This window comes from Lemur catta, chromosome 18 (genome assembly GCF_020740605.2).
Source record: "Lemur catta isolate mLemCat1 chromosome 18, mLemCat1.pri, whole genome shotgun sequence".
NCBI lineage: Eukaryota > Metazoa > Chordata > Mammalia > Primates > Lemuridae > Lemur > Lemur catta.
This window is the reverse complement of record NC_059145.1, coordinates 28,522,812-28,547,466: the sequence shown is the minus strand read 5'-3', so window position 1 is coordinate 28,547,466 and position 24,655 is coordinate 28,522,812. Positions and strand designations below refer to the sequence as shown.

At 39.4% G+C, this 24,655-nt stretch overlaps 1 protein-coding gene across 10 annotated transcripts in view; it reads right to left on the bottom strand.

Moving 5' to 3' along the window:
* Positions 1-24,655, bottom strand: part of CADPS (calcium dependent secretion activator) — a 440,985-nt gene that overhangs the window by 87,030 nt on the left and 329,300 nt on the right. For 5 of the 10 annotated variants that reach the window (XM_045529936.1, XM_045529933.1, XM_045529935.1 and 2 more), the window contains 3 exons: positions 10,077-10,183; positions 3,447-3,603; positions 2,499-2,640 (listed from right to left, as the gene is read on the bottom strand). In XM_045529936.1, coding sequence (XP_045385892.1) covers positions 2,499-2,640; positions 3,447-3,603; positions 10,077-10,183 — 406 coding nt within the window. Of the gene's footprint in view, positions 1-2,498; positions 2,641-3,446; positions 3,604-4,803; positions 4,825-9,053; positions 9,063-10,076; positions 10,184-14,814; positions 14,824-23,402; positions 23,421-24,289; positions 24,359-24,655 lie in introns of all 10 variants that reach the window. The other 5 variants (XM_045529934.1, XM_045529930.1, XM_045529931.1 and 2 more) reach the window with 4 other exon arrangements.

Below are 24,655 nucleotides of genomic sequence, written 5' to 3'. Positions count from 1 at the left end.
GTCAGATGAAAGTTCTTTGTTTTACTTCACACAGTAGGAAGTACAGAGAGACTCATGTCTCTTAGCACACACGCATGTCCCCAAGCCCTTTGTTACCCTCCATTTTATGCCATTCTGTAAAGCTGTCCCATGGCATCCATACTCTGCTTACAAATCAGCTAATAAAATGTGTGCGATTTAAAAAAAATTTTAATTTATGTTGTAGTTGGCACTTTCAAATATCTCCACTTACTCTTAAAGGCACATACTGTTTAGCATGAACTGAACAAACCACAATCATATTCGCTAACCAACAGCACAGTTTTGGACAGCAAAAAGCTACTTAGAAAACACACTCACATCTACGTAATTCTCAGGTTATTATTCACAACTATTACTCCTTTATACATTTGCAGGTCTTTAAATTGCCCATCCAAGAGTTCAAAGTTTTTTTGAATCAGTAAAAAAATTCCCAAACCAAACATTCCCAGACTGACATCCAGTTGTGAAAATGATTTTGATTTTATCTTTACTTCTCAGAGTATTAAGAACTTTTAATGCTTCAAAAGAAACAGTAGTCACATGCTTGGCTTCTGAAGAATTTAACAGATTATAAAATGACTTTAGTGATATTATCATGAGGCTTCAGGACAATTCTTAGACACCTGGTAGGAACATTTTTTAAAAATCAGTTTCATGGAAGAGCAAACAAGTTCACAGAGATTCAAACCCTTGCCTGCTGGCTAGTCCACAGAGGATGAGGCCCTAAATCTAAGGCTCTCTAAGGAATAGTGAAGGATACCAATCATTCCTTCCCATGAGTGTTGGTAGTAGTAGCCTCCACACTTAAACACAAGTATGTAGCTGTTATTTCAAGACCACTGCTATTTTCAAAATGTAAATATTACTCATTTTCACCTTTTCCTTTTCACAGCTGTTCTCCAAAGTGCAACTGTCTTGATTATAGTAAGCATTTAAAAAAAATGAAGAGTCCCTCATTAATGTCTTGTCATAAAGGGACCCAGCTTTATCCTCACCAGTTAAAAGTCAGCAGGGCCATATTAAGAGACTGTTATAAACCTGAGAATAACAAGCTAAAATTTAAATTCATTCGTCTCTGCAAAGGAAGAGCGATTGCCTATTAACCTGCTCTCAGTAGGGTAGGTCAAGAAACTTCTCTCATGGCTCAGATGTGAAAGGGAGAAGGAGAAAGTTATTTTGCATTAATTTATCAGTGAGAGTCTTATACAGCGTAATATTAAAGGGCAGGTCTCAGTCCAGAAAACTGCTTAAGAATAGGGCACAAGTCAAGGCTTCCAAGTTGAGGAAAAGCCTCTTGAATACTCCGTTCTGGAGTTCCGGAATGTGCTTGTACATACCCCACTTTGCTCCATACTGTTGGCTATATCCCAAAGATGTAGAAGATTAGAGAGAACAAAACGACTTTCTTAAAGAATAAAAAAAAAAAAAGTATCTAACAGGGCAAAGCCAATACCAGGCTTTACTGGAGCTTTTCAAACCATACCCCAAAACTCTCCATATAGGAGTCTCTATTTTCGCAGAAAGGGGTGTCTGAGACTGACCCTTTGGCAACCTGGAGTCACAGCCCTCTTCTGTGCTGGGGAATGTAGGTGGCACTGAATCCGCCAAACATTTCCAAGTAGGATCTAAGATTACCCAAGCAGTTGTGGAAATCGACAAACTCACAACCCACAGGATTGCCTGTAACTTGTCACGTAGGATGAATATCCCACCCAAACAAGCATACTGTGGTCAAATACATTTAGGAAGCTCTGAGTAAAGCAGAGTTAAATAAAATTCTGTGTTACTATATTCTCAGAGTTTTAGAACATGCCAGTGTGCTTTGCGGTTCTCCAAGAGACAGGCTACAGGCGAACAGGTGGGGTATATTTCTTAAGTGTTTCTTAAACGCATTTGGCCATAGAGTCCTTTTTGTGAGGTGCACCCCTAAGGCCTAGACCAGGGAATGGCCACTATGGCCATTTTATAAATCAAGCTTTATTGGAACACAGCTACCCTTGTTCTTTTACACACTGTCTATGACTGCTTTTGTGTAACAATGGCAGAGTTGAGTAGTTGTGACAGAGATTACGTGTGGCTCCAAAAGCCTAAATATTTACTATTTGGCCTTCAGTAGAAAAAGTTTGCTGATTCCCTGCCTAGAACCCTATGGAACACACTTTGGGAAACACTAATTGCTAGGGATAACTCCACTGGAGTGAGACACACAGTACAAATATCAAAACCAAGTTTATATTTCTTCCTCCTTATTTATCTCGTGCAATAAAATAAAGATTTCATTTCATAAAACATTTCTCAACCTCTCCCCAACCCACATTTTGGCAAGGCAGCTATGAGCACCCTGGTAAAAAATATGTACAGTGTTTTGTCTCCATCCATACTAACAATCAAAGCCATATGACACCATTAATCCATTTCTGTATGACTCTCCAGCCATTTGTACCCAAACTCCGATGGTATCAAAAGAGGTTTCTTACTTGACTGGTTCCCATGACTCCCGCTCAAAGCCCCTGTGAATGGATTGTGCAATTGAGGACTCCATCAGATCCACATATCTAACCACAAGTGGGGCAAAGAGGTCTTGCAGGTGTTTGTGAAATTTTCCATTGCACAAATTATCTAGAACAGATAAGCAAAAGCTTGGTAAGAACCCACAGCTGCTTTATCCACACACAATGCACACACAGACACGACTGTCTTGCACATTAAATATACTGCTTCTAAGGAAGCCAAAAGGAGAAGAGAAGAAAAATGGTACATGAACAGCATCGAAGCTCATGCTTAAATCTGTCTGGAAGGGAAATGGAATTTAAAAACACTTCACCCATTTGTATCGAACGTCTATAATGGAAGGAAAAACAATCATTCTCCTTTAAAATCCCACAAAAATAACAATCCACACCATTTTTTAATATTTTCCTTGCACTCACTCCTCTTCCTCCCAGGAAGAGAGCATTCTTTCCACCCTCTCTTTTCAGCACCCTCCCTGGGGAGGAAGCTCTATTTCATGGCTGTTGTTGCCTTAAGATACTCTGAAATACTTGATGTGTTATTTAGCTAGAAATTGCTTTTCATCTAGAAAGCATCTTTTGATAAAAACTGCAAAATGTAAAGAGGTTAAGTTAATTAGTTTGTTTGAGAGCAAATAACACACAAAAAACAGACACCTCTTCTCACATTGTTCTCAGGTTCTTCTGTCTAGTTAAGAGAGGGTTTCCCTGCAACAGAATACTTGAGGGAAGAAAGGAAATATTCATCAGCTGTAAAGGTCTTGTCTTTTGTTTTTCTATTTTCTTTCTTTTTTTTTAGTAATAATAAAACTATGAAGAGGTATGTCCAGCCTACAGTCTGCCTGGGATAAAGATACCTTAGCAATCTGTTTATCTGCACACTATTTAGGAAAGTCAAACAGAGATAATACATACAGTCAGTACGGAGAAAATCATTCAGCAGCTGAAACAGTGGAAAACTGTCCCACGTGTCCGGAGGTTGCACCTCTAATGCTGCATCCATGTCCACCGCGAAGAGTGACAAGAACGTCTCTGCGTGTTCCACCATTAAGTCTGACCACCATGCAAAGGCCTTTGAAATTTGGCAGAAAAACAATAGACAAAGAGGTGATGAACTTCTCTCTCAGACACAAGACGTGAACTCCAGCCCTCACTGTTCGAGATTAATTGTGCATCCAGCAGGGTTGGGTAATTTTATTGTAAAGAGAACAGCATTTTGGATAAATTGGGTCTCTGAGTGTCCAAGGCAGTGCTTTTCCTGATTCCAGGCCTGCCGTAGAGAGCCTTTATTCTGACCTGGGGGTCAGAGGATGCAGCTGTAGAAATAACAGACGTGGAACTTCTGTTCAATTTACAATAACTCAGTATGTTTTGAGTCATGCTCTTTATCATTGTCATTGGCTAGTTCTTGCTCTAAGGTATTAAAATTTGGGAGTTTCTTCACTGTGTTTATGGGTTTTCTGCTGGTCTAGCTTGAAAATTTGTAATTATTGTTCACTTACATCTACTTATCTGAGGCTGAATCATCTACGGTCTCATACAAACTAAGGGACTCATGTTTCCCTACACATTGTAAATGTTATTCCTATTTCATACTCAGTCAAAGGAAACCATTGTTGCAATTGTCACAAAACTTTTGAGTTGAAATCTCTTTAAGCAAGGAGCCTTTGGTTTTACATCTAGTCTGGAGGAAAGATCAGGCTTAGGGTAGGAAACACTGAGTAAGATTAGGACTTACTTTTCTAGGGGTTGGACACATATGCACATTGAAAACCAAAAAATATCAGTGAAGTAACTCATTTTCATGCACGAGGGCCTTTGGAAATCATTGTGCAGGGTCTCAGGGGCGACATTCACATCAGACTGGGCCAGATGTGAATGCAATTCAAAGGCATGCATGCATGTTGACTAATCATTTCTGGCAGGGAGCATGCAGAATGAGTGGCAGTGTCAACAGGCCCTGTTTTGCTGATTTCAAAGAGAGCAGAAAAACAAAAACAAATCGCCAGCCCCTTCTTGTCCCCCACCTCCCCGCTCAATGCCATAAAGTATTTACATTGGAAACACTTTCCAGAGCATTCACCAAAAAAAGATGGGAAGGCGTTTGGGAACATGAAAGATGATTATGGAAATAATTCCATAAATGAAAGGGTTTGTTCAATGGCCAAGCTTTTCTGTGATCTATTATTTATTTTGAGGGATATTCTAACAGCCACTAGGAGGCAGAATAGGAGTCTACCTCTCTTCTTTCATGAGACACCACTTTACTTACTTCTCCTTTATCAACATGTGGCTGGTTTGCAAATTAAATGGAAAAAATCAAGTCATGGACCATTCTGCAAGGTCGGCTTGGCTGGAAATAGACACCTGCTGTTTCCATTTTAATTTACAGTAAAACCTCACTGATTCAGAGTAATGGGAGAGGGGAGATGCTGGTCCGTCAGCAAAAAAGGCTAAATTACTCAGCTTTCTTTCTAAAAAGAGACATTATTTTATTGCCTCTGAATGCAGTCTGTAATAGGGCCCTAAAGAAAAAGGTATTCATGAAGTCTACATTGGTTATCATATGAATGTATCATAAAGGTATAAGGTTGCTTTTTTTAAACTTCTAATAACTGTAAATAAGTTGACTTACAAATTGAAAAAAGAGACAGAAGATTTAATTTCATAGGTCCTGGGATAGAAAAAAAAGTATGGGATTCCCCCAACTTGCAAGAAGAACCTTTAGAATTTCCAGAGAAAGTTGAGATCATGTCAAAGATTCTACTTAAGAAAACTTAAAAGAGTCATATCTGCAGTTGAATTATCACAGATTCTAAGTATTTAGGTCTGAACCAATGAGGTTTTATTATAGTTTTACCACCTGAGGACAAGAACCCTGGGGTTTAGGGCTTGCTCCACTGACTACCTAGCTAGATCCAGCAGGGGAAAATCCGTCCCACACCCAGAGCTTTCCCAGCCACCCGCCTTTTAGGCAGAGACCATCTAAATACTGGAACTTGCTGGATGATGTCCCACCCCACCCCCTAACCCTATATGTAGGGCTGACTCATCAATTCTGATGCAGGAGATTTGAAAAATTCACAAAAGCACATCAAATATTGGCTAGTACTTATTCTTTAGTTACTTGATTCACTTTACATCTTCAGGGTAAGTCTAAGAAAACAGTTACTGGGAAGACTGAGTTGCCTTCCTAGATACAATTTTGCTCTGGGATGACAGGAAAAAAAACATAACAAAATAAAAAAAACAGCCCTAAATGCCTGAAATTAAAAATTTCTTAACCCAATCACATACCTGGGTCTGACCAGCTTTTTAAAGTCAAAAGTTGGAAACTAGAGGCCATAAGAAGTATCACTTCTACCATCCATAGGGAATTTAGTTCCTCATTGTAATTTAATATACTATTGAGCAGATATCTACAGTCCTTGCATTAGTAATCATTTAGAAGGGTACCCCTACAAACAAGAATGACTACTGTGGTATGAATTAGTATTATTGAAGTCTGGTGCAGCAGTTTAGGACTCCAGTGAATCAAGAGGATTTAAATCTGAGGATTATAGAAAACATAAGGACTAGAGCTACCTTTATACATTCGAGGTAATTCTTTTGGGAACCTTATAACCAAACCCAACTCTCTGAGAAGCAGAAAAAGATTCTAGAAAGAGCAGTAACAACCAAAAAGTCAAAGTGTAATTCCAGTTAAATGAATGGAGTCTGTGTGACTGGGTTGGGCAAGACAAGTTTTAAAAAATGTATTTGTTTTATGCTTGCTCATACAGGTGAATGCTATTTTTGTACTTGAGCTAACAGACAATGTTTGTGGATGTTTAAAGTCTCCATAAACCTTTTCCAAAGACAATGAGGAGATATACTTTGGCTTCTACATACTTACCCGTGCCTTTAGTTATTCAAAGACAAAGATGTGTGCTTTCAGGGCACAGTCCACCACACCAAACACACTGTATATTTTGCACACAAACTAACATGTATATATGTACCCCTCTGTATACCACAATACATATATACATATACATACGTATACATAGAGAGAGATTGGGAAAGTGTAGCAACAATACATGAAGGCATAATCTGTATGTGTGTGAGTGCATTAGACTCTGGGAATGGAATTAAGCTGCAATTAAAAGATAAATGTTATAACTGTTACCATGTACTGCAGGTGTATCTGTATGATGTATTCTTAGCTGGTGGAAATTTTTTCTCTTGGGACATTTACCTACTTTATCTTGGAATTAAAAATAGCTTTACGTATTATTATTTTTCTTGGTGGGGGAGAGGGGAGGCAAGTCTACTTGTCACTTTCATTTGAGTGGTATCACCAAACAGCATGGCCACATAGCCAAGATCCATGCTTAGGATTTAGTGATTTTTTTTTTCTTTTTAAGAATTTACTGAGCACCCAGAGAATATGGTAATGAGTACTGGTCAGTAGGAAAATTTTTCTTATGTCATCCTTTTGGGAAGGAAAACCCTTTAGCATGCCAGGGCTAATCCTACCTCTTCCTACCTGTTTCCAGCCAGCCCCAGCTGTACACTGGAACTGCCTGGCAACTTTTAAAAATGACCAATGCTTAGTAGCTCCTCAGGAGATTCTAGTGAATTGAGCTTGGGTGAGCCCTGGGGATCAGAATTTTTAAGAGCTTTCCAGGTGACTGCAACCTGTAAGTGGAAGCTGAGAACAGGTGATGGTGCCTTTCTGGACCACTCTACCTTGCAATGAATCCACTCTCCTCCTTTCAACACATTCTATCTGTTCCATTCCTTTGGTACTTTCCGCGTAGGTTTTGTCCTTATAATGACTAGATATTCTATATTTTGTTTCCTTAGCAATTTGCTCCTAATAACATAACAGCCAAGCTTTGTGGAGTGCTTACTATATGCCAGGCAATATACCAGAAGTGATGCTTAATGTGACCTTCCATCCTAACAATGATCATCCTTTCATTATCTTCTATTTACAGGATAAAAGAGGTTAAGTAACCAGGTTGAGATCACAAGGGAAGGAAGAGGCAAAGCTAGAATTCAAACCCACGCTTCTCTGGCACACAGCCTAAGCTGCTGGCCACTCTGCGTTCTATTGCTTGAAGGCCAAGGCTGCCTTATATCTTCTTGTCCTTCAAAAAGCACCAAGGTAGCTGCCTCCATGCTCAGCAGATAGAAGATGCTCAATAGGTAGCTTTTGATTGACTGAGTGATAAGATTTTGTGATTGGGTGAAATTACTAATTTGGGAAATAATCCTCTACATTTATCTAAAAGAAAATTTGGTCTCCAGAACTCCAAAGTATGCTGAAGATTTCATTAGGAATTTCTAAAGTTAGTAACAGGAACAGAATTGAGTTTATGTCTACCTCATTTATTTACTCTGAATGGCTTTTGAATATGTAAGATTTAAAATATTTCATGACAATGGTTATTAAAGCAGTTTAGGATGATGATTAGCATTTAGTGAAAAAACGCTTTTTGGAAAAGTGAAAAATGCCTCCTTTGGGATATAAACTTTCCTTTGGTGCCTCTTTGGAGTACTTTAGGAAAATACACATCCTTTCTTAGCCTGTAGCAGCCTCAGAAAATAACTTGATTATAAATCAAGTGTATCTGTCATTTTTCTTTTTCTAAGATTCACATAAAAGCACAACTGTAACTGAGAAAAACCATCCTCTTCATATCCCTGTCTTCAAAAATGTGTAGATTTGGTCAAGCATCATGGGTAAAACTTCCACCACTCAAATCAGAGGAGGGCAGGCCAGAAACCCTGCTGGCCTCTGGAGATGACTTTTAAGACACCTGGAAAGAACACACTTACCATCACTTGAACCCTAAATGCCTCCAATCTGAAAAGAATATCATATAGGATAGTGTAGGAAAAAAAATCGAACCCAAATGAATAATTATGTGCCTGGTAGTCCTAGGTTTATATGTTTGGAGGTTGTCAACCTGGCACCCCTTCTTTCTCACGGCTGGGCACTATTGCTAGGTGCTATATAAGTTAGTAAGACCTGCCTCAAGGGGTCTTCACCCCATTCTTAGAGGGTTTTCAGGGAGATCGCGATTCTTCAGCACTCTCTCTATATATAAATACTGTATATATGATTCACATACAGACAGTTGTAGAGGAAGATTAGTACCACTCCGGCAAGCTACTGGTTACTAAGTTCAGGACTCATCTGCTGTAATAAAGGTAAGTACAGACAGACACGGGGAACTACACCAGGCTAAGGACAGAATCAAGGCAGGTAGGAGGCGTGTGTCAGGATGTAACTGCAGTCATCGTTAAGTATATCAATTGCTTCATGCACGCACAAGAGAATCACCCCACATTAACCCTGCTGTGGGGGGCCACTCATCTCACAAGCAGTCCACTAGAAGTTGCTGTTACATTCCTTGGGTCAGTGTTAGAAAGCAGGAGCACCAGGAAAAGTCCCATTAGAAGACATGGTACCGGAAGGGCATGCACAGAGTATGACAGCAGGTGGCTGTTTCATTCGGTTTGGTCACATACCTCTTTCCCCTGCCACGATCAGCCAAGATTGAATGGAACAGTAGAGAAACAGGGAGGAAATTTAAATATGCAATCAATCAGGCATTAGTCGGGATGGTTGGATTTATGGTGTATTATATATTCTTTAACTATACTGTCAATTTTCATTTAGTCATGGGAATGATCATTTTAGATGCTTGAGAATTACTTTTATGAAATGTCTTTTTTCCCCTTTTGCTATAGATCTAAATGTAGAGGAAGAGGGAGAATTAGTGTAATTTTCAAAAAGGTTATTTTAAGAGAGATGATTTTAAAACTCAATTTTAAAACAAGCATTGATACAACAGTTTAACCATCATGAAATCCTAGAATCTTTTCTTGAAGGGGTTGGGTTGTTTAAGTCCTTATAGGTTTGGGATTTAGTTAGCTTTGAAATCCCTTGGCTTCAAATTATCAAAAGGATCACTTTGATAGTAGTTTGTAAGAAAACAATAAGCTATATTTATTTAGGTGTATGTTGGAGAATCGACAAGTTGAACAACACAGAATAATTTGCTTCTATTGCTGCATTTAGCAACCCAGGCAATCTGAGGTTAAAAAAAAATGAAGACTGTAGTACAAGCAGAGTAAGTTACAGAGATAAATTCATAAAGATGACCTGTGATTCACATACCAAAGAACTAATAAAAACAACAGTGGTGGCAACAAAAACAACCACAGAAAAACCAAAAAATATTGTGTGTGTGTGTGTGTGTGTGTGTTCTGGACAATGGCAACCAGATGCTGCTTGAATAATTAAGAAGCACTCACCTCATTTGCTCGTTGCTAGAAACATCTGAAAACTTAGGCTGAAATGTACAACACGCAACCAATTTTTGGTTGTTTTAAACAACCTTCCAAAGACTTCTCCTTGCAAAACTTCCACTTTCATTCTCTTTGCAAGCCCAGTTAAAAGAAAATGGGTGTTAAGGCATCTTATTCACAACCTGGCTCTGTAACCTCAGCTAAAAGACACCAAGAGACTATCCCACCAAGCCTGCTCACCTCTGCGTGGTGCTCCTCATTTTGTTGAAGAACTTCAATGACTAGTTCAGCAAGACGTATTGTGTCTTCAAGTTTTTTGGCAGGGGTGATTAACCGGCCTACATTTTCTGTAGTACAAGAATTCGTGTTAAAATTCAACGAAAGCGGCAGGCTAGTTTCGTGGCCATTAGAACTAGTGGATAAGAAATTTTGAATAGTTATCAAATTTTTTTAAAAGTTTCATGCAAATGTTAAGTGCCATGTAATTAGTAGTGAGCAAACCATAAAGCCATTTTATTATTATTATCACCATCATTATAATACATATTAGGAAAAAGCAGTGCTCCAGCTTCAAATTTGCATACGAAGCTATATTAAGTCTATGACAGCCCATTTCAAATTTAGTGACATTTTGTACACATGTTCTTTAAAGACAGCATAAAAGTACTATCTTATATCACTCTCTAGACTGTGTTCATGCTACCTGAGTGGGAAGATACAATGGAAGTTTAATCCTGACTGTTGCTATGTTTGTTTTTTTTTAGATTGGTTACTAACCATTCAATACCACAACATTGTTTTTCAATGGAGGTCTGCATGTTTAACAGGTCATGGAATGTTCATTTTGAAAAAGCAGATTCAATGGTCTATCTATTTCAAGTTGTCCGGGCAGGAGATGGAAAAGAAAATCTGGACATTCCTGGGCCGTTATATAGAAGGCAGGATAGAATTATTAAAAGGGTGTTGGGAGTAGATTACTGCATAGGTGGTGATAGTCTTGTATCATTGGTTGTTACAATTAAAATTTCACCAGTGAAGTTGCAACAACAATGTATTCCATTTTTTTCTTTATTTTTAGTTTCTCTTAAGTTGAAAGGGTTGTGTTTCTACGCAGCTCAAGGAGAAACTGAACCCTGGCTTATATTGCACCCTTTCTAGAGCTGACTTCATGAATGTTTGGCAATGTCATTATGTTGCCAAAAATTACAAACTTTTTCCCTTGGTGAAAAGAACAACATTTAAAACAAAAAGGTTTTCTTAGCCCATGAAATTGCCCAAATTCAACCACTCTGAACACACAGGGGAGCTTGTATTTCATGCTCAGCCCCCTTCAAACTTCAAGTCTCAGAGTTAATAGAGCACATGGGGTATAATGAAATAGAGATTATTTAGCAGGACTCTATAAGTAGGTATATATGTTTGAAAAAGGACTGCCAAAACTTATTTCCGTCTCTTCATCTGAAACAGATATGTTTTAGCTTCAGGATGTTTCTTGCTAGAGAGAATGACCTAATACTTCATAGGAAGTTTTTTCTTTTTTTTTTTCCTGCAGGTGTGGGGAGGGGTGGATTTAAACAAAATTGTAGGAGATTGCTATTTTCTTTTGAAAAAAAGGCCTCCTGTTTTTCTTTGCACATTTTCTTAGATAGGTGATGAACATATCAGATCATCAGTAATCTAGGATTTAATAATGAAAACTAAATTCAGTGAAACACTTATGCAAAAAAAGTACTCTAGCCAATGAGAGCTAAGGGTGATGAATGAGACTGGGTAAGATTAGCTGAATGTTGAAAGTATCAGTCCAGTAAGGCCTGATGGCTGGTGTGAAAACGGGCATTCTTGGTTCAGGTCAATAGAAAGCTCTGTTATCTCTGCCATGCCCAGGTGAAAATGTGGCTGATCTGGTTAGAGCATGAAGGTGGCACGACTGTGGGGAACCTCGGTTTGCGGATCAGGCAGAGAATAGCCAACATTCAGAGAAGGAGATGTGGGAGTTTAGATGCTGATAGCTCATGGCCTGGTCCAGAGCAACACATACTGGAGAAGGAACGAGTGACAAGATTGACTTCTGTGCTTTTGGGCCACCTGACCTGTTTGGAATTTCATAAATAGACTATCATAATTTCATCAGTAGACTTTCAGGCATTTCTACAAACATACTGTGTATATATGTTTGGGTAATATGTGTAGAGTGAGGTATTTGCATTTTGATAGTAAATATGCATAGGCTACTATTTTTTATTAGTTGATATTCACATTTACACATCAATTTGCAAATTCCTCACCCTATGCTTATTACCCATTTGACACATACACCCACATACACACATCACACACTTACATACATTTTCTCGTAAGCAGACAAGCCTGCACATTAATACAAATCTGCAGGAAATCCCACTTGGGGCACATCTTTGAAATCTCTTGCTTTAAAAATAGAGAGCATTGTCTTTTTGGGTAGAACACTCACCAAATCTAGGGGAATTCTGGCTGTACGTGATATAGACATAAAATAATTCCCACCAATACTTTTATGTGCCTTTATTTAAAAAGTGTGAATTATTTTTATGTTTGGAGAAATCCAAGATGCTTAAGCTAGGACCACCTGAAGATTTGTTTTAATATGCAGCACTCTTAGATTGACTACAATAGATATCAATAGATACACATAAAGTGTACACGTGCACGCAGCCATTCTATGAGTGTGTGCACATGTACGCAGATATGTGTATGCCTGATGTATATATACAGACAGTATGTTTAATAAAACCTTTTGCAATTTTACTTTAACATGCAACCATTAAAGTAAGCAGGTTAAGGATCCTTTAATCTAGAACACTTGATCTGCCAATTAACCCATGTAGCCAGACTTTCATTTACTATTAAGTAGCTGTGATTCCATCATCCGTAGATCGAGCCACTTTAGTGAGACACAGCACTACTTTCCTGTTCATTTGCGTAGCCGATTTTCCTAGCTAAATGATAAAAAAAGATACTAAAATTGACTTGTCTAAGATGTTGTCTTTAAAGAAAATATTGTGCAAAATCCTTCAGCACTTCCTCCCTCCCCTCAACAGAGGTCAAGGAGAAATTTGTGCTTAAAAATAATTTTTTTGTCACTTCTGCTGTCTTGAAATGTATGGCAATACTCCTATCCCCCAACCTTGTACTAGCTGGAGCACTGATGAAAGGGAACTAAAAATATACTCTACTTAGGAAACATTTCATTACAACAGATTTGAGGCTCATAACATATAAAAAATTGTCATGCAAAATGTTATGCAACAACAATGTTATTTTGTGCTGACATTGAGATTTGAAAATGTTGCATATGTCAGACATAGCTAGACAAAAAAAAAAAATGTGGACATTTGGAAATAAATGCTCTCTTTTGAATATCTCAAAACCTACAGCATTCAACTCGAGAGCCTGAGCCTCAGGTTAGTATTCCAAACTGAAACAAAATTTCAAGAAGAAAAGTGAACAGAAAAGCCAACTAAGCTAGAAAACTGCTGAGTAAAGGAATGGTAGAAGTTTACGGTACTTGATTTTGGCCTAGGCATGCCTTTGAGCCTCTGATATAACATGCTGGTCTGCGTTTGGGTGGGTGGAGGAGGAGGCCCAGGAGGTGGCAGGGAAGCTGCTCAGGTAGGTGAAGAGAGACAGTAAAAAAGTAAAGAGACAAAAGTGACTTTAACAAAGGGTGACAAGATGACAGACTCTGAAAAGAACAACCAAACAAGCAAAAATGATAAAACACAAATGGAGGGCTGCTGCTTTCTCGGCGTTACTTCAACATTACGGAGGTATGACATCGTTTGACAGGGACTCTTACCAGTGTCACCAGCACCAGCCCTACAGAGACACTCAGAGGCTCACTGCAAATACTGGATGCTTCATCCAGATGGATATACATGAATGACGGTGGCAGTGGCATTGACCGAAAGAAGATACGCTTTGCACAATGAAGAACACCTATATCTTAATACCTGATGCTTCTTTCAGATGACCAGAAACAGGACTGGATGTACCACTAGTTGGAAGATCTGGCTTCTTGTCCTCCATATACTGCTTACTTTCCATGTAACCTTGCCCTTGCTACATAAACCTCTCTGTGCTTTGGTTTCCTCATCTATAAATTGGGAATATTAATATCTTTTCTGTGTATCTTGCAGGGTTGCTGATAAGAGCAAATGCAACAATGTATGGGGCAGGTCTCTGCAAAGCTTAAGGTGCCTACTAATGTTTGTTGTTACCTCCACATTGGGAGAAGGCTGGAATTAATTGCTTTGCAAAACCAGATGAAGGGCCGTTATTAGTTCAAGTGAGCTAGGAAATATTCTTGCTCCCTTTGTGGAATTTCAACATGTCAAAATCTGTCATTTTGGGGAAAAATGTGTGGTATCTGATTGTTTCCAGCTCATTTAATTATTTTCAATTTGGAATTCTCGTGGCTTTTATATTGTGGATTGAATCATATATAAAAACTTGCCAGCTTATCAAATATGTTACTTGCTATTCCAAATGTTAGAATACCGTAATCAGCACTTGACCCATCTGTCATGTGGTTTACAATATCAGCACAGCAAACATCCTATAACAATAGCCTCTCCTTCAATGCAGGCACAGAGCACTATCAGCTTCTACAATTCTCTCTCTTTAATGAGTGTCTCATTAACCTTGGACCTGCTCCTTTCTGATAGTTCTGGTTTATCATGCAATCCGTATGGTAAGAGGGACATGCTCCATGCCAAGTTTGCTTCTTGGTTTGCCTGAATTTTCAACGGAGAAAATGAATTTTACTGCAGGCATATAGGAAATGGAATTCTAGTGACATTAATAAAAAAAGATTGAGAAATATGGATAAATATAATATTCTGGCAAAACCATCTATTAAAAGCAAGAGTTGATGAGATCCTTTTCTTGCTGGACCATCTCAATGTTTAGAATACAGGACAAAAAATACATATTTTTTTACCAGTTTCCTCTTATTTAAATTGTTTGGGAAAAATTGTATGTAAATAGAATTTGGAAAAGTCAGTTTTAAATGATAGCTATTTAAAAGAAGGCAACTAAGTGATCCTTTTGTTATAAAAAGAAAGTATTCCATATTTTATATTTTGTTAAAAGCTGGTTTTCCACCTACAGCACTGCCTAAAGTTAGGTACATCTCTGGTAACACATCCTCATGGCTCTTTCAATGAATACATGTTACCTGAGTGTGCAGTTCTCATGGAAACTCCTTACTTATTCTCACCCAGATAACTGAACCTGTGCAGAGAAACATTTTAAGAAAACAATGAAGCGCCCCCGGGTTGATCCATAACCCATGAGGCAGCAGACACATATTTCAGCTAAATGGGTCTTGATGAGAAATTCATAAAGGGATTTCCTCCTGCCAACTGTCTGTCCAGAATTCTGACAGTGAGGTTTGCCACCACAGAAAAACAAGCTCCCTATTTTTTTTTTCCTCACAGAGCAAAACAAAAACATCATACCTTGGTTTCCAACTTCATTTATCCAATTACCATTGCTCATGTTTACACAATTAAATCTGCTTGGCTTCCAGAGAGAGAGTTAAATGTGACTGCAGGAAAACAAAAAGAGAATTCCTCTGCATGCTCAGCTAAGCCAAGGAAGAGACGCATCCAGGAGCCAGAGACACTCCAATTAGCCCTTAAATAACCTGACCATCCCTGATTCCAGCAAGCGAATTGCCAGTCCCTGAAATATCATATGAGAGGATGAATATGACTGATGGAAAACCCACTTATTACCAAGTTCCAGCCTATTGATGTGTCACTGAAGATGCCAGTGTTTGTATTATGCTATTACAGAAAATAACTAGCCTGTAGCGATTTGCTATGATTTGGGGGTGGGGGTGGATAAAAGCTAGAGTAGGAACAGAAAGCTAACTAGATAGCTGCAGCATGCTGTTCAGAGTACCCTACCTCCCTAAAATGATGGCTACACGGGCCAAAGACACACAGGGTTGAAATTCAACGCAATTTCTTTAGTGGGACTTTGCATTATCTATGCTCGATCCCCTTGAATGTCCATGACCCACTCCCTTTCAGAAGATTCCATCTCTAGGACAGTATGAAGTGTTATGTTAATAAAGGCTGTCAGAAGAATCATGGATCACTTTTTCTACTGTTTTCACTGAAGCCATCTTTGTCTCCTCTCTACAAGGAGCTAGGTGGCAGAGCCTGCTCACTGTACCTTCAAAATGTCTTTTGACTTTACATCCCACAGTACTAGATCACATGCCCACACTCTTGCCCAGGGGTGGACATGTGACTCAGGTCTCATCACTTGCACCTCAACTGTTGCTAAAGCCTCCAAGCCAGCCTTCCGTCCCTTTCCTCTTCTGCAGTTCGTTCTCCATGGAGCAGTTAGAGTGATCTCTGTAAACCACACATCTGAGCTTGTCACATTCCTGCTCAGAAACCTTTGAGAGATCCCCTTCATAGCAATGGCTACGCCTTAATATGTGATAACAAGAGAGTCCTTTCATAGCAAAGGCCCAACTCCTCTGTCAGTACCTCTACTTGAGCATTTTAGGACCCTTAATAAGAGCAAATTATATACATGTCTATCTCCCCCTCTGCCTAGAGAATTCTGTATTTCTAGAGCCTAGAGCAGTGCCTGGGCTGGGGCAGGTCCTCAAATATTGGTGGAAGGGAATCCTCAGTGGGTAAATGCAGTGATTTTATGGAAAAGAAAACGCTCTCTGTTGCAGTATACAAATAAACTACACAGAAACTTTTATCTCTTGCCCAAAGCTCCTGGTTACTTAACAAACGTACTAAGCTGAATTGCTGAATAGTAAACATCATCGCCTAAACTTCCAAGACAGAGGATAACTTCAAGTGTCTTAACGCAATTAAAAATGATTTAAGATAATTAAAACTACCTTTTATCTAAATTAATAAAAATTAATATAATTTAAGGGAAGAAATAATGCTCTTGTGATATTTTTCTTCTCCACTTTGGTATCTTTGTATTCCAGATCAGGCTTTTGCCCTAGGGCTGAGCTGTTGCACCTAAGAAATGTGAGCTTATTTCTGGATGGACATTGCAGTGGAATCTGATGCCTTTGTATGTGCAATAACCTTCCTCAAGGGAAATTGCCTCTCCTCCAACCATGGTGTTCTGGGGAGAATGTCAAAGAATATATCCTACAGGGACAGACATGTGAGCCACGCCTGGTCAGCCATAGCACTCCACACCATCATGGGTGTTGTGATTGGCTCAGGGATTAGCATGTGACCTAGGCTGGGCCAATGAGACCTTTCTCTAAAATTTTATACAGTTGCTTGGAGAGAAAAATCTCTTTGTCTTTTAGAGTCATTAACTAGGATAAAAGACTGGTGCTTTCTGTGGCCATATTGCTCCCCAAACCTCTACCATTTCCCCCAGTCACATTAAAGAAGCCTGTCAGCAGTTGGAGATAGGAAAACACACTAAATTCTTTATCCCTGAGGCTAACTCCTCCATGAATTTCATAGCTACATGGGCCCCAAATTCCCTTTTCTTGCTTAAGCTAGTTGAGTTTTTTTACTTACAGCCACTTGCTATTACAAGAGTACTAATTCAATAGTACTATTATGTGTCCACCCAGTGACCAAATAAACTTTTATGTACAGGGCCACAAGCTCTCTTGGGCAGGATCTTGGAGCACCTGGAGGGGAGATGAATAGAACTGAACACTGCAACAAAGCTGGGGAACACGCCAGTCAGTTGTTCTTGGGGGCCCAGCCCTTGGTCTCCATCCTGCCCTTCTCTGGCACTATCTCCCACTTCGTGATGCATCAGAGATCCCGGCCTGGGTGAAATCCCTTCGTACTGCACTCCTGTGACACCTTGTGTGATCCCTTTCCTGTCATCACCAGATTATAATTGCTTGTTTCATGCTTGTGCTTTCTACTCTTTTGGAAGCTTGATGAGGGTAGGGACCACGACTGCTTTAGCTCACTGTGTACTCCTCTGGGGCCTGGCACAGCTCCTGGAACTTAGTGGGTACTTAACAAGATTGCAATGTTTTATTTGAAACTTATAATAAAAAGATAATTTGATTGCCTTTTATATTCCCTTGACACCCACAGTGAAAGCTCTGGATCAGCAGCTTTAGCATCACCTGGGAGCTTGTTAGAAATGCAAATTCCCAGGCCCCACCTCGACCTCCTGAGTCAGAACCTACATTTCAACAAGATCCTTGGGGATTCAGATAGACATTAAAGTTTGAGAAGTACTGTTTGATGTTTCATTTCTGAACTCAAATGATATGTCTATACTATACATTTGGATTTGGAAGGTATCCTCTTAAATAATAAAGAACAAATAATCACAGCTAATATATATAATGACTACTTACTATGTGCCAGGCACTGTGCTAAGAGCTTTATTCAGAATATATATTTTAGTCTTCGCAACAACCCTGTGGTGGCAGAACCATTAATAGTACCTTTTACAGAAAACAAAAGTGAGGTTACAGAGGTTAAAAAGCCTGGTGGAAGCTGCGTATGATGGCACACACCTATAGTCCCGGCTATTCGGGAAGCTGAGGCAGGAGGATTGCTTGAGCCTGGGAGTTCGAGACTGCAGTGTGCTATGATTGTGCCTATGAATAGCCACTGCACTCCAGCCTGAGCAAACAAAAACAAAACCAAAAACCCCACAACAATCAACAAACAAAAAACGGTGAACCCAAAGATCCAAGATAGGGATTTGAATTTTGAATATAACAAATCCCTGGGTGCTCAGGTTGGTCCTGAGGCAGTGTTTTTTTGGAGCCATACTTATGGATGTTGGATGCCATCAGGTGTCATATTGGAAGCTCAGGCCAGCCAATGGATTGTGGACGGGACCATTATCTCTTGGCTGAAAGGTCAGGCAGTCTTGTGGGGTGTTGATAGTGCCCGACTAGCGCATGGAACAGACTAGAGAGTCACTAACTACACGTTTCATTTTGAAACTGGCTTCTTTTCTCTAGGCCTTGGTTTTCCCACCTGTCAAATGCAGGTTTGGGATTAGATAACTAAGAAGCCCCTTTTTGGCCTTGCAATTTTCTTGCTAACAAATCACAAATGTTTCATAATACTGAAGTTGAAAGTGTGGGCTTTCAAATTAAATAGGCTCACGTACCAATTCTGACTCTGCAACTAACCAGCTGTTTAACCTTGGCCAAGTTACTTAACATCTTTCTACTTCACAATTTCCACGCCCAAAAGAATACTTTCTTATTTCATTGAGTTTAAGAGGCACATTTTAACATTTCTGAAATCTAGATGCATCCTACATTTGATAGCATAACACAATTTAGTTGGCAGCATTATTTCATTCTTAGGAGTATATGAATGGTGCATCTTATAATTTATGGCCTTTTAAATTCAATGAAATATGGTAATAAAACACTTTTCTCATAGGGTTATTGTGAGAATTAAATGAGAAATGCATACAACTACTTAGCACATACTAAATTCTCAATAAATGACAGTTATTGAGAATCTACAGCATAATATCTTTTTTCTGGTAGAAGAGACAGATGCTGGTTTCATATTGGTTGGTTCACAGCATTTTTTAATACATCTTCTCTTCCTCTAAAATCTTTCTTGGTGACAGTGTTTGAAACATGTCTCTCCTTGCTACCCTGTTCACTTTTTATAAAGTATGTTGAGGTGCTAGTCCACAAAATAATTTGGGCTTGGAAACCATGATTTATGCATCAATGAAACAAAAAGAATAAAAATAGAAACATTTAGCCCCTCGTGTATAAGACACGAAGCATGAGATGGTCGTCATCTCGGGATGACCTGGATCTTGTAGGGATGGGATTCACACTTGCTGGTCCCTTGCGGAAGACAGCAGGTGCTGAGTTTGCACTGTGCTGGTGGGTCCTGCCAGCTTGCTTGTCTATTTCTCTTTCAACAGGCTTTAGACCTGTAGGAAATTTGCCTAGAGATAGGAAAAGACACAGAACCTCAACACTGCAAAATCTGCTTGGAAGTCCTTTGGATGATTTGACCTGCTCTAGAAGGTTTTTGTCAACTGGAGAGAAAAAAAATCCTCAATTCTTTGTCAATTTTGGGAAATCTCAACTGCCCTCGGAAAGACTTTACAGTGTAAAGATTTTGGCAATGATTTGCTCCCATAAAGCAGCATTCCCCAACCTTTTTGGCACCACAGACTGGTTTCATGGAAGACAATTTTTCTGCAGATGGAGGGTAGAGGGGCGGTGGAGCTCTGCAGCCTGGTCCCTAACAGGCCACAGACCAGTACCGGTCCATGGCTCAGGGGTCAGGGGCCACAGTTGTAAAAGACTGCTATGTTATTTGTTAGTCTTCCTATATTAAAAGTTGTAGGTCCTTTTGATCTTGTCCACTGAATGAATGGATATCGTCCAAGTTCTCACCATATCAGCTGGAAAGACTGCATGGTAGAGAGAGATGTAAACGCACGCTGTTTGAATTTAGACAGACCTGAGTTCAAGTCCTGCTTAAGAAAATCACTTATAATCACTGAATCTTAGATCCCTCATCTGTAAAAGGGGCAAAAATAAAGCCTTCTGTATGGGACTAAGGTTAACATGAAATCAGATCTTCCATGTGAAGTCCTTAGCACAGCACCTGGGACTGTGAGCTATCATCTATGTATCCATCCATCCACTCCCTATCCATCCCTCCACCCATCCATCTTCCTTCCTTCTTTCCTTCCTTCCATATATCTACTTACTTACCTGTCTAGCTGCCTATTTCTACCTGTTTGTATCTATCTACCTACCTACCTACTTATGTACTTATTTCTGTCTATCTCTAGCTTTCATCTATCTATCTATAAATCATCATCTGTCTGATTTTGCAAATCCTTGGCATATTTGAACGAAAAAGTTGTTTTATTTCAAATTCCAGTGGAATCGTTATGATGCTCAGAAAATTATGCAAGTATTTAGCCAAGAACTGAGGCAAAGCAGCAATAGTAGCGTAGACTTTCTCAGAGCTTGCTGGGTTCAGATTGTGTGACGATTTAAATGGAAATGTATTTAAAATAATAGAATTCATTTGCAGAAGTCACAGCTTTTCTTTCATAGACTAGCAGCCTTTTGCATCTTTTTTTTTTTGAGATACTGTAATTAAACCGAACATTTAATTTCTAATAATGCCACCAGACAGAAAGCATAAGTCCACCAAAACGCCATCTGCAGAGTCGTGTAGACTCTTAAAGCACAGCCTGACTAGGGGACTCAGTAGCTGTCTGTGTGCCAGTCCCCACTAATCTACCTCACCCCAATTTGTTGGTTGTGCCACCTCCATACAGTTGGTTGTGCAGACCCATCTATGTATTTGTGCTCTATTTCCTCTAAGGAAATTGAAAAGGGAGCGGCAGGGTTAGAAGAAACATTTAAAGGTCAGGAAAGAAATAATTACGACTATGATTATGATTGCAATTGAGACATGATGTGCTTAGAAGAGGCCTGGAATATTCCGAACTTCAAACCCATCTCTGCTTTGACCTTAATTTTCAAATCCAGTTTTACTTTGTTCCCTTCCTTCAGTCCTTTCTCTTGATTGCTGCTAGTGTGATTTTCCTGAAGCGTAAATCACCAAGGTGTCCCCTTGCTTAAAGAGCTCTCAGTGGGTCTCTGTCACCTTTGGAAGTGAGACCTTTGGAATTTTTCCTTGGAAAAATCCATATGCATGCAAAAGTTGGCATAGATTTCAGGTGAAGAACCTTTGAACCATGAGATACAGTCTGAAATCTGCGTCATCATGGCACAGAAACGCCTGTGAGATCTTGTCCCTTGCCTACCTCGCCATCATCAGTGCCCATCACTGCCACCATCTCAGCCTGTTTGGCAGCCACATTAATTTAACTGCAGCATAGTTAAGAGCATGGCCTCTTCCTGGGCTCAGATTCTGGCTCTACCACTTATGCTTCTAGGAGTGTTTTTTAAGCTCTCTGTGCCTCAGTTTGCTCATTTCTACAGTGGGAATAATAATAATATCTCTCTCATAAAGAATATGGAGAATGAATGAGTTAATATAGATAAGGCATTTAGAATCACACCTGGCACTTGATACCCATTGAATAAGCCTTCATTATTTTTATTAGCTATTCTGTTTTATGTATTTGCACATATTACTCTATCCAGGCCTAGCTCTACCTAACTGATTCTAATTTCTCTCTCAAGATGCAGTTCAAGCCCTATCATCTTGCGAAGATTTCCATGGTTTTCTGACAATGCCTCATCCCCCTTACACATAAGTCATGATCAGAGTCCTGATTACACATATGCACCCATTTATACATGTGTTCCTGAGGCTAATAGCTGTTTCCTTCTTATTTATCTAGTCTCTGGCTTTTAACGCTGTACCTGCTACAGGGTAGGCTCCCACTAAGCACTTGTCTAATGAATGAATGAATGAGTGAATGAATGATTGGACAAATAAATACATTCCCTACCAGGGAGAGAAAGGCTCATATGTCTTTCTTTTTTTTTTTTTTTGAGACAGAGTCTCACTTTGTTGCCCGGGCTAGAGTGAGTGCCGTGGCGTCAGCCTAGCTCACAGCAACCTCAAACTCCTGGGCTTAAGCGATCCTACTGCCTCAGCCTCCCCAGTAGCTGGGACTACAGACATGTGCCACCATGCCCGGCTAATTTTTTCTATATATATTTTTAGTTGTCCAGATAATTTTTATTTCTGTTTTTAGTAGAGACGGGGTCTCACTCTTGCTCAGGCTGGTCTCGAACTCCTGACCTTGAGTGATCCACCCGCCTCGGCCTCGGCTCATGTGTCTTGAACATAGGTTTGTGAGTGGTATGTGCTCAAAAATGCTTTCTTGATTGTTCTGAAATATACTGAACTGTTGACTTTGATGAAATGGTAATTATTTTTGAGAATCCTTTACACTTTAGAAACAATGATCAATATTATATATTTCTTAAAGTTTTAAGTCAGAGCTCTCCTCAAAATAGGCTCAGAAGTTTTGGGACCAAACAAGGAGAAAATTTCCAAAGCCAGAGAACTTTCTAAGAGTTTCCTCCTATGAAACTTCCAGCAACAGCCCCTGTTTGGTCACCCTGTCCACGAGCCCTGCTTCATCACGTGATACAAACAAGAACAACACGGACACAACTTCTCTCTGTCTCGGCTGATAAACATTCATCAAAGAACACGAACTTCTCAATAGGGCAGAAAACAGAAAAAAGAAATGAAAAACAAAGAGGAAGTTTCATTTGGTTCAATAACATTTTTTTTTTTTTTTAAACACACATGAGGCCAAATCACTGGAATCCTGAAACCAAAGATGAAATGAAGCTCTGCAGCAAACCAGAATTCTGTTCCTTCAGAGATTATGCCTTTTCGGAAATTCTGCTCTCAAAAGGTCAACATCGAATGGGCATGAGATGTATTTAGACAGCACAAATTAACTCCTTAAGTATTATTGCAACTCCACATCGCTCTCTGGGAGTACATACCTTAAGGAGCTATTAAAAAACAAAAACAAAAACGGAATATAACTCAACAGTCCTGATAATTTATAATGCATATACAATTGGTTCACCTGCGTCCTTTTGATTCTCTATTTGAAAGAGAGAGCACAACAAGGAGAGAAGAGAGAGAAACAAGAACACATATGCAGGATTAATGAGCAAGTGGACCAAAATGCCCCCCACTTATGTGTGATACATGATATTGGAAAGAAAAGGTTGCCCTTGGGTTCCCACCGCCCCGAAGTGTGGGGGCCAGCAAAAAAAGGCTCCTTCACAGAGGTGGAAAATGCTGCACAAATAGAAAATTAGTAAAATTAAGTTTAATGTGAAATCAAGCTATGAAACATACATGAACTCTCCAAGTGACAATTAAGTCATATGTTCTAGCCAGAGCTTAGAGGACAAGGACAAGTCAAAATCTCCAGAGAGAACAAGGAATAGCTTCCCAGCTTGAGAGAGAACAGACAGGAGGCATATAAGATCGAATTTTACAGAGAATGGACCACCTGGCGTGATCTCATACCCATAATAGTTTGACATCTTAAACATGGAAAAGAAGGCATGACTTTGCCCCAAATGTCCTTTATCTGACACCTAACACATTGCTCCCCGGCCTAGATGCTACCTTTTGATTGTGTACCAGTGACAAGCACTTTACAAATTGGGGTTACACACAAGCAAAGTAAAAATGCATTCAGGTCACAGACAGAGAATAACTGAAAAACTTACAGACAAATCTGAGTTTATCACAAACAAATGGCTTAATTGTCTAACCTGTTTTAGGCTGATAAAAAGTGACTGGACTTCTCACACTGGGTTTCACAGACAGAACCAACAGACAAGCCAATGCTAAAAAACTTGAAGCAAGGAGAGTGAGTTGGTTTGGATCTGGATTTTCTTGAAATAATGAAAACAGAAAGAGTGAAGACAGCATGGTGAGGAGGTGGTAGGTACTCACGAATGGTTAAATCCATCACTTGGGAGGCCAAGCAGAAGACAGGATGCTCATACATTTCTCTCTTTTTCCCTATAAAAGAGGATTTGGGCATGCAAGAGGCTTAGGTCAGAGGTAAAGAGGTTAAAGGTCATAGGTTAGAGGAAAACGTTACATTAGCTCAAAGGAAAATAGCCACAGAGTATTTTGGGATAAACACAGGATAAAAGAAAAAAGGAGTTTCCAAATTGGAGATCTACTGGATTAACCATTCAGCATGCCATGAGTCACGAGAGAGATTGTGACCATGATTTTACACGTCTCTTTAGAGTTGTTTGCAGGAATACAATGACCAAAAACATCATGAGTAGAGGGAAACAAAATTTCATT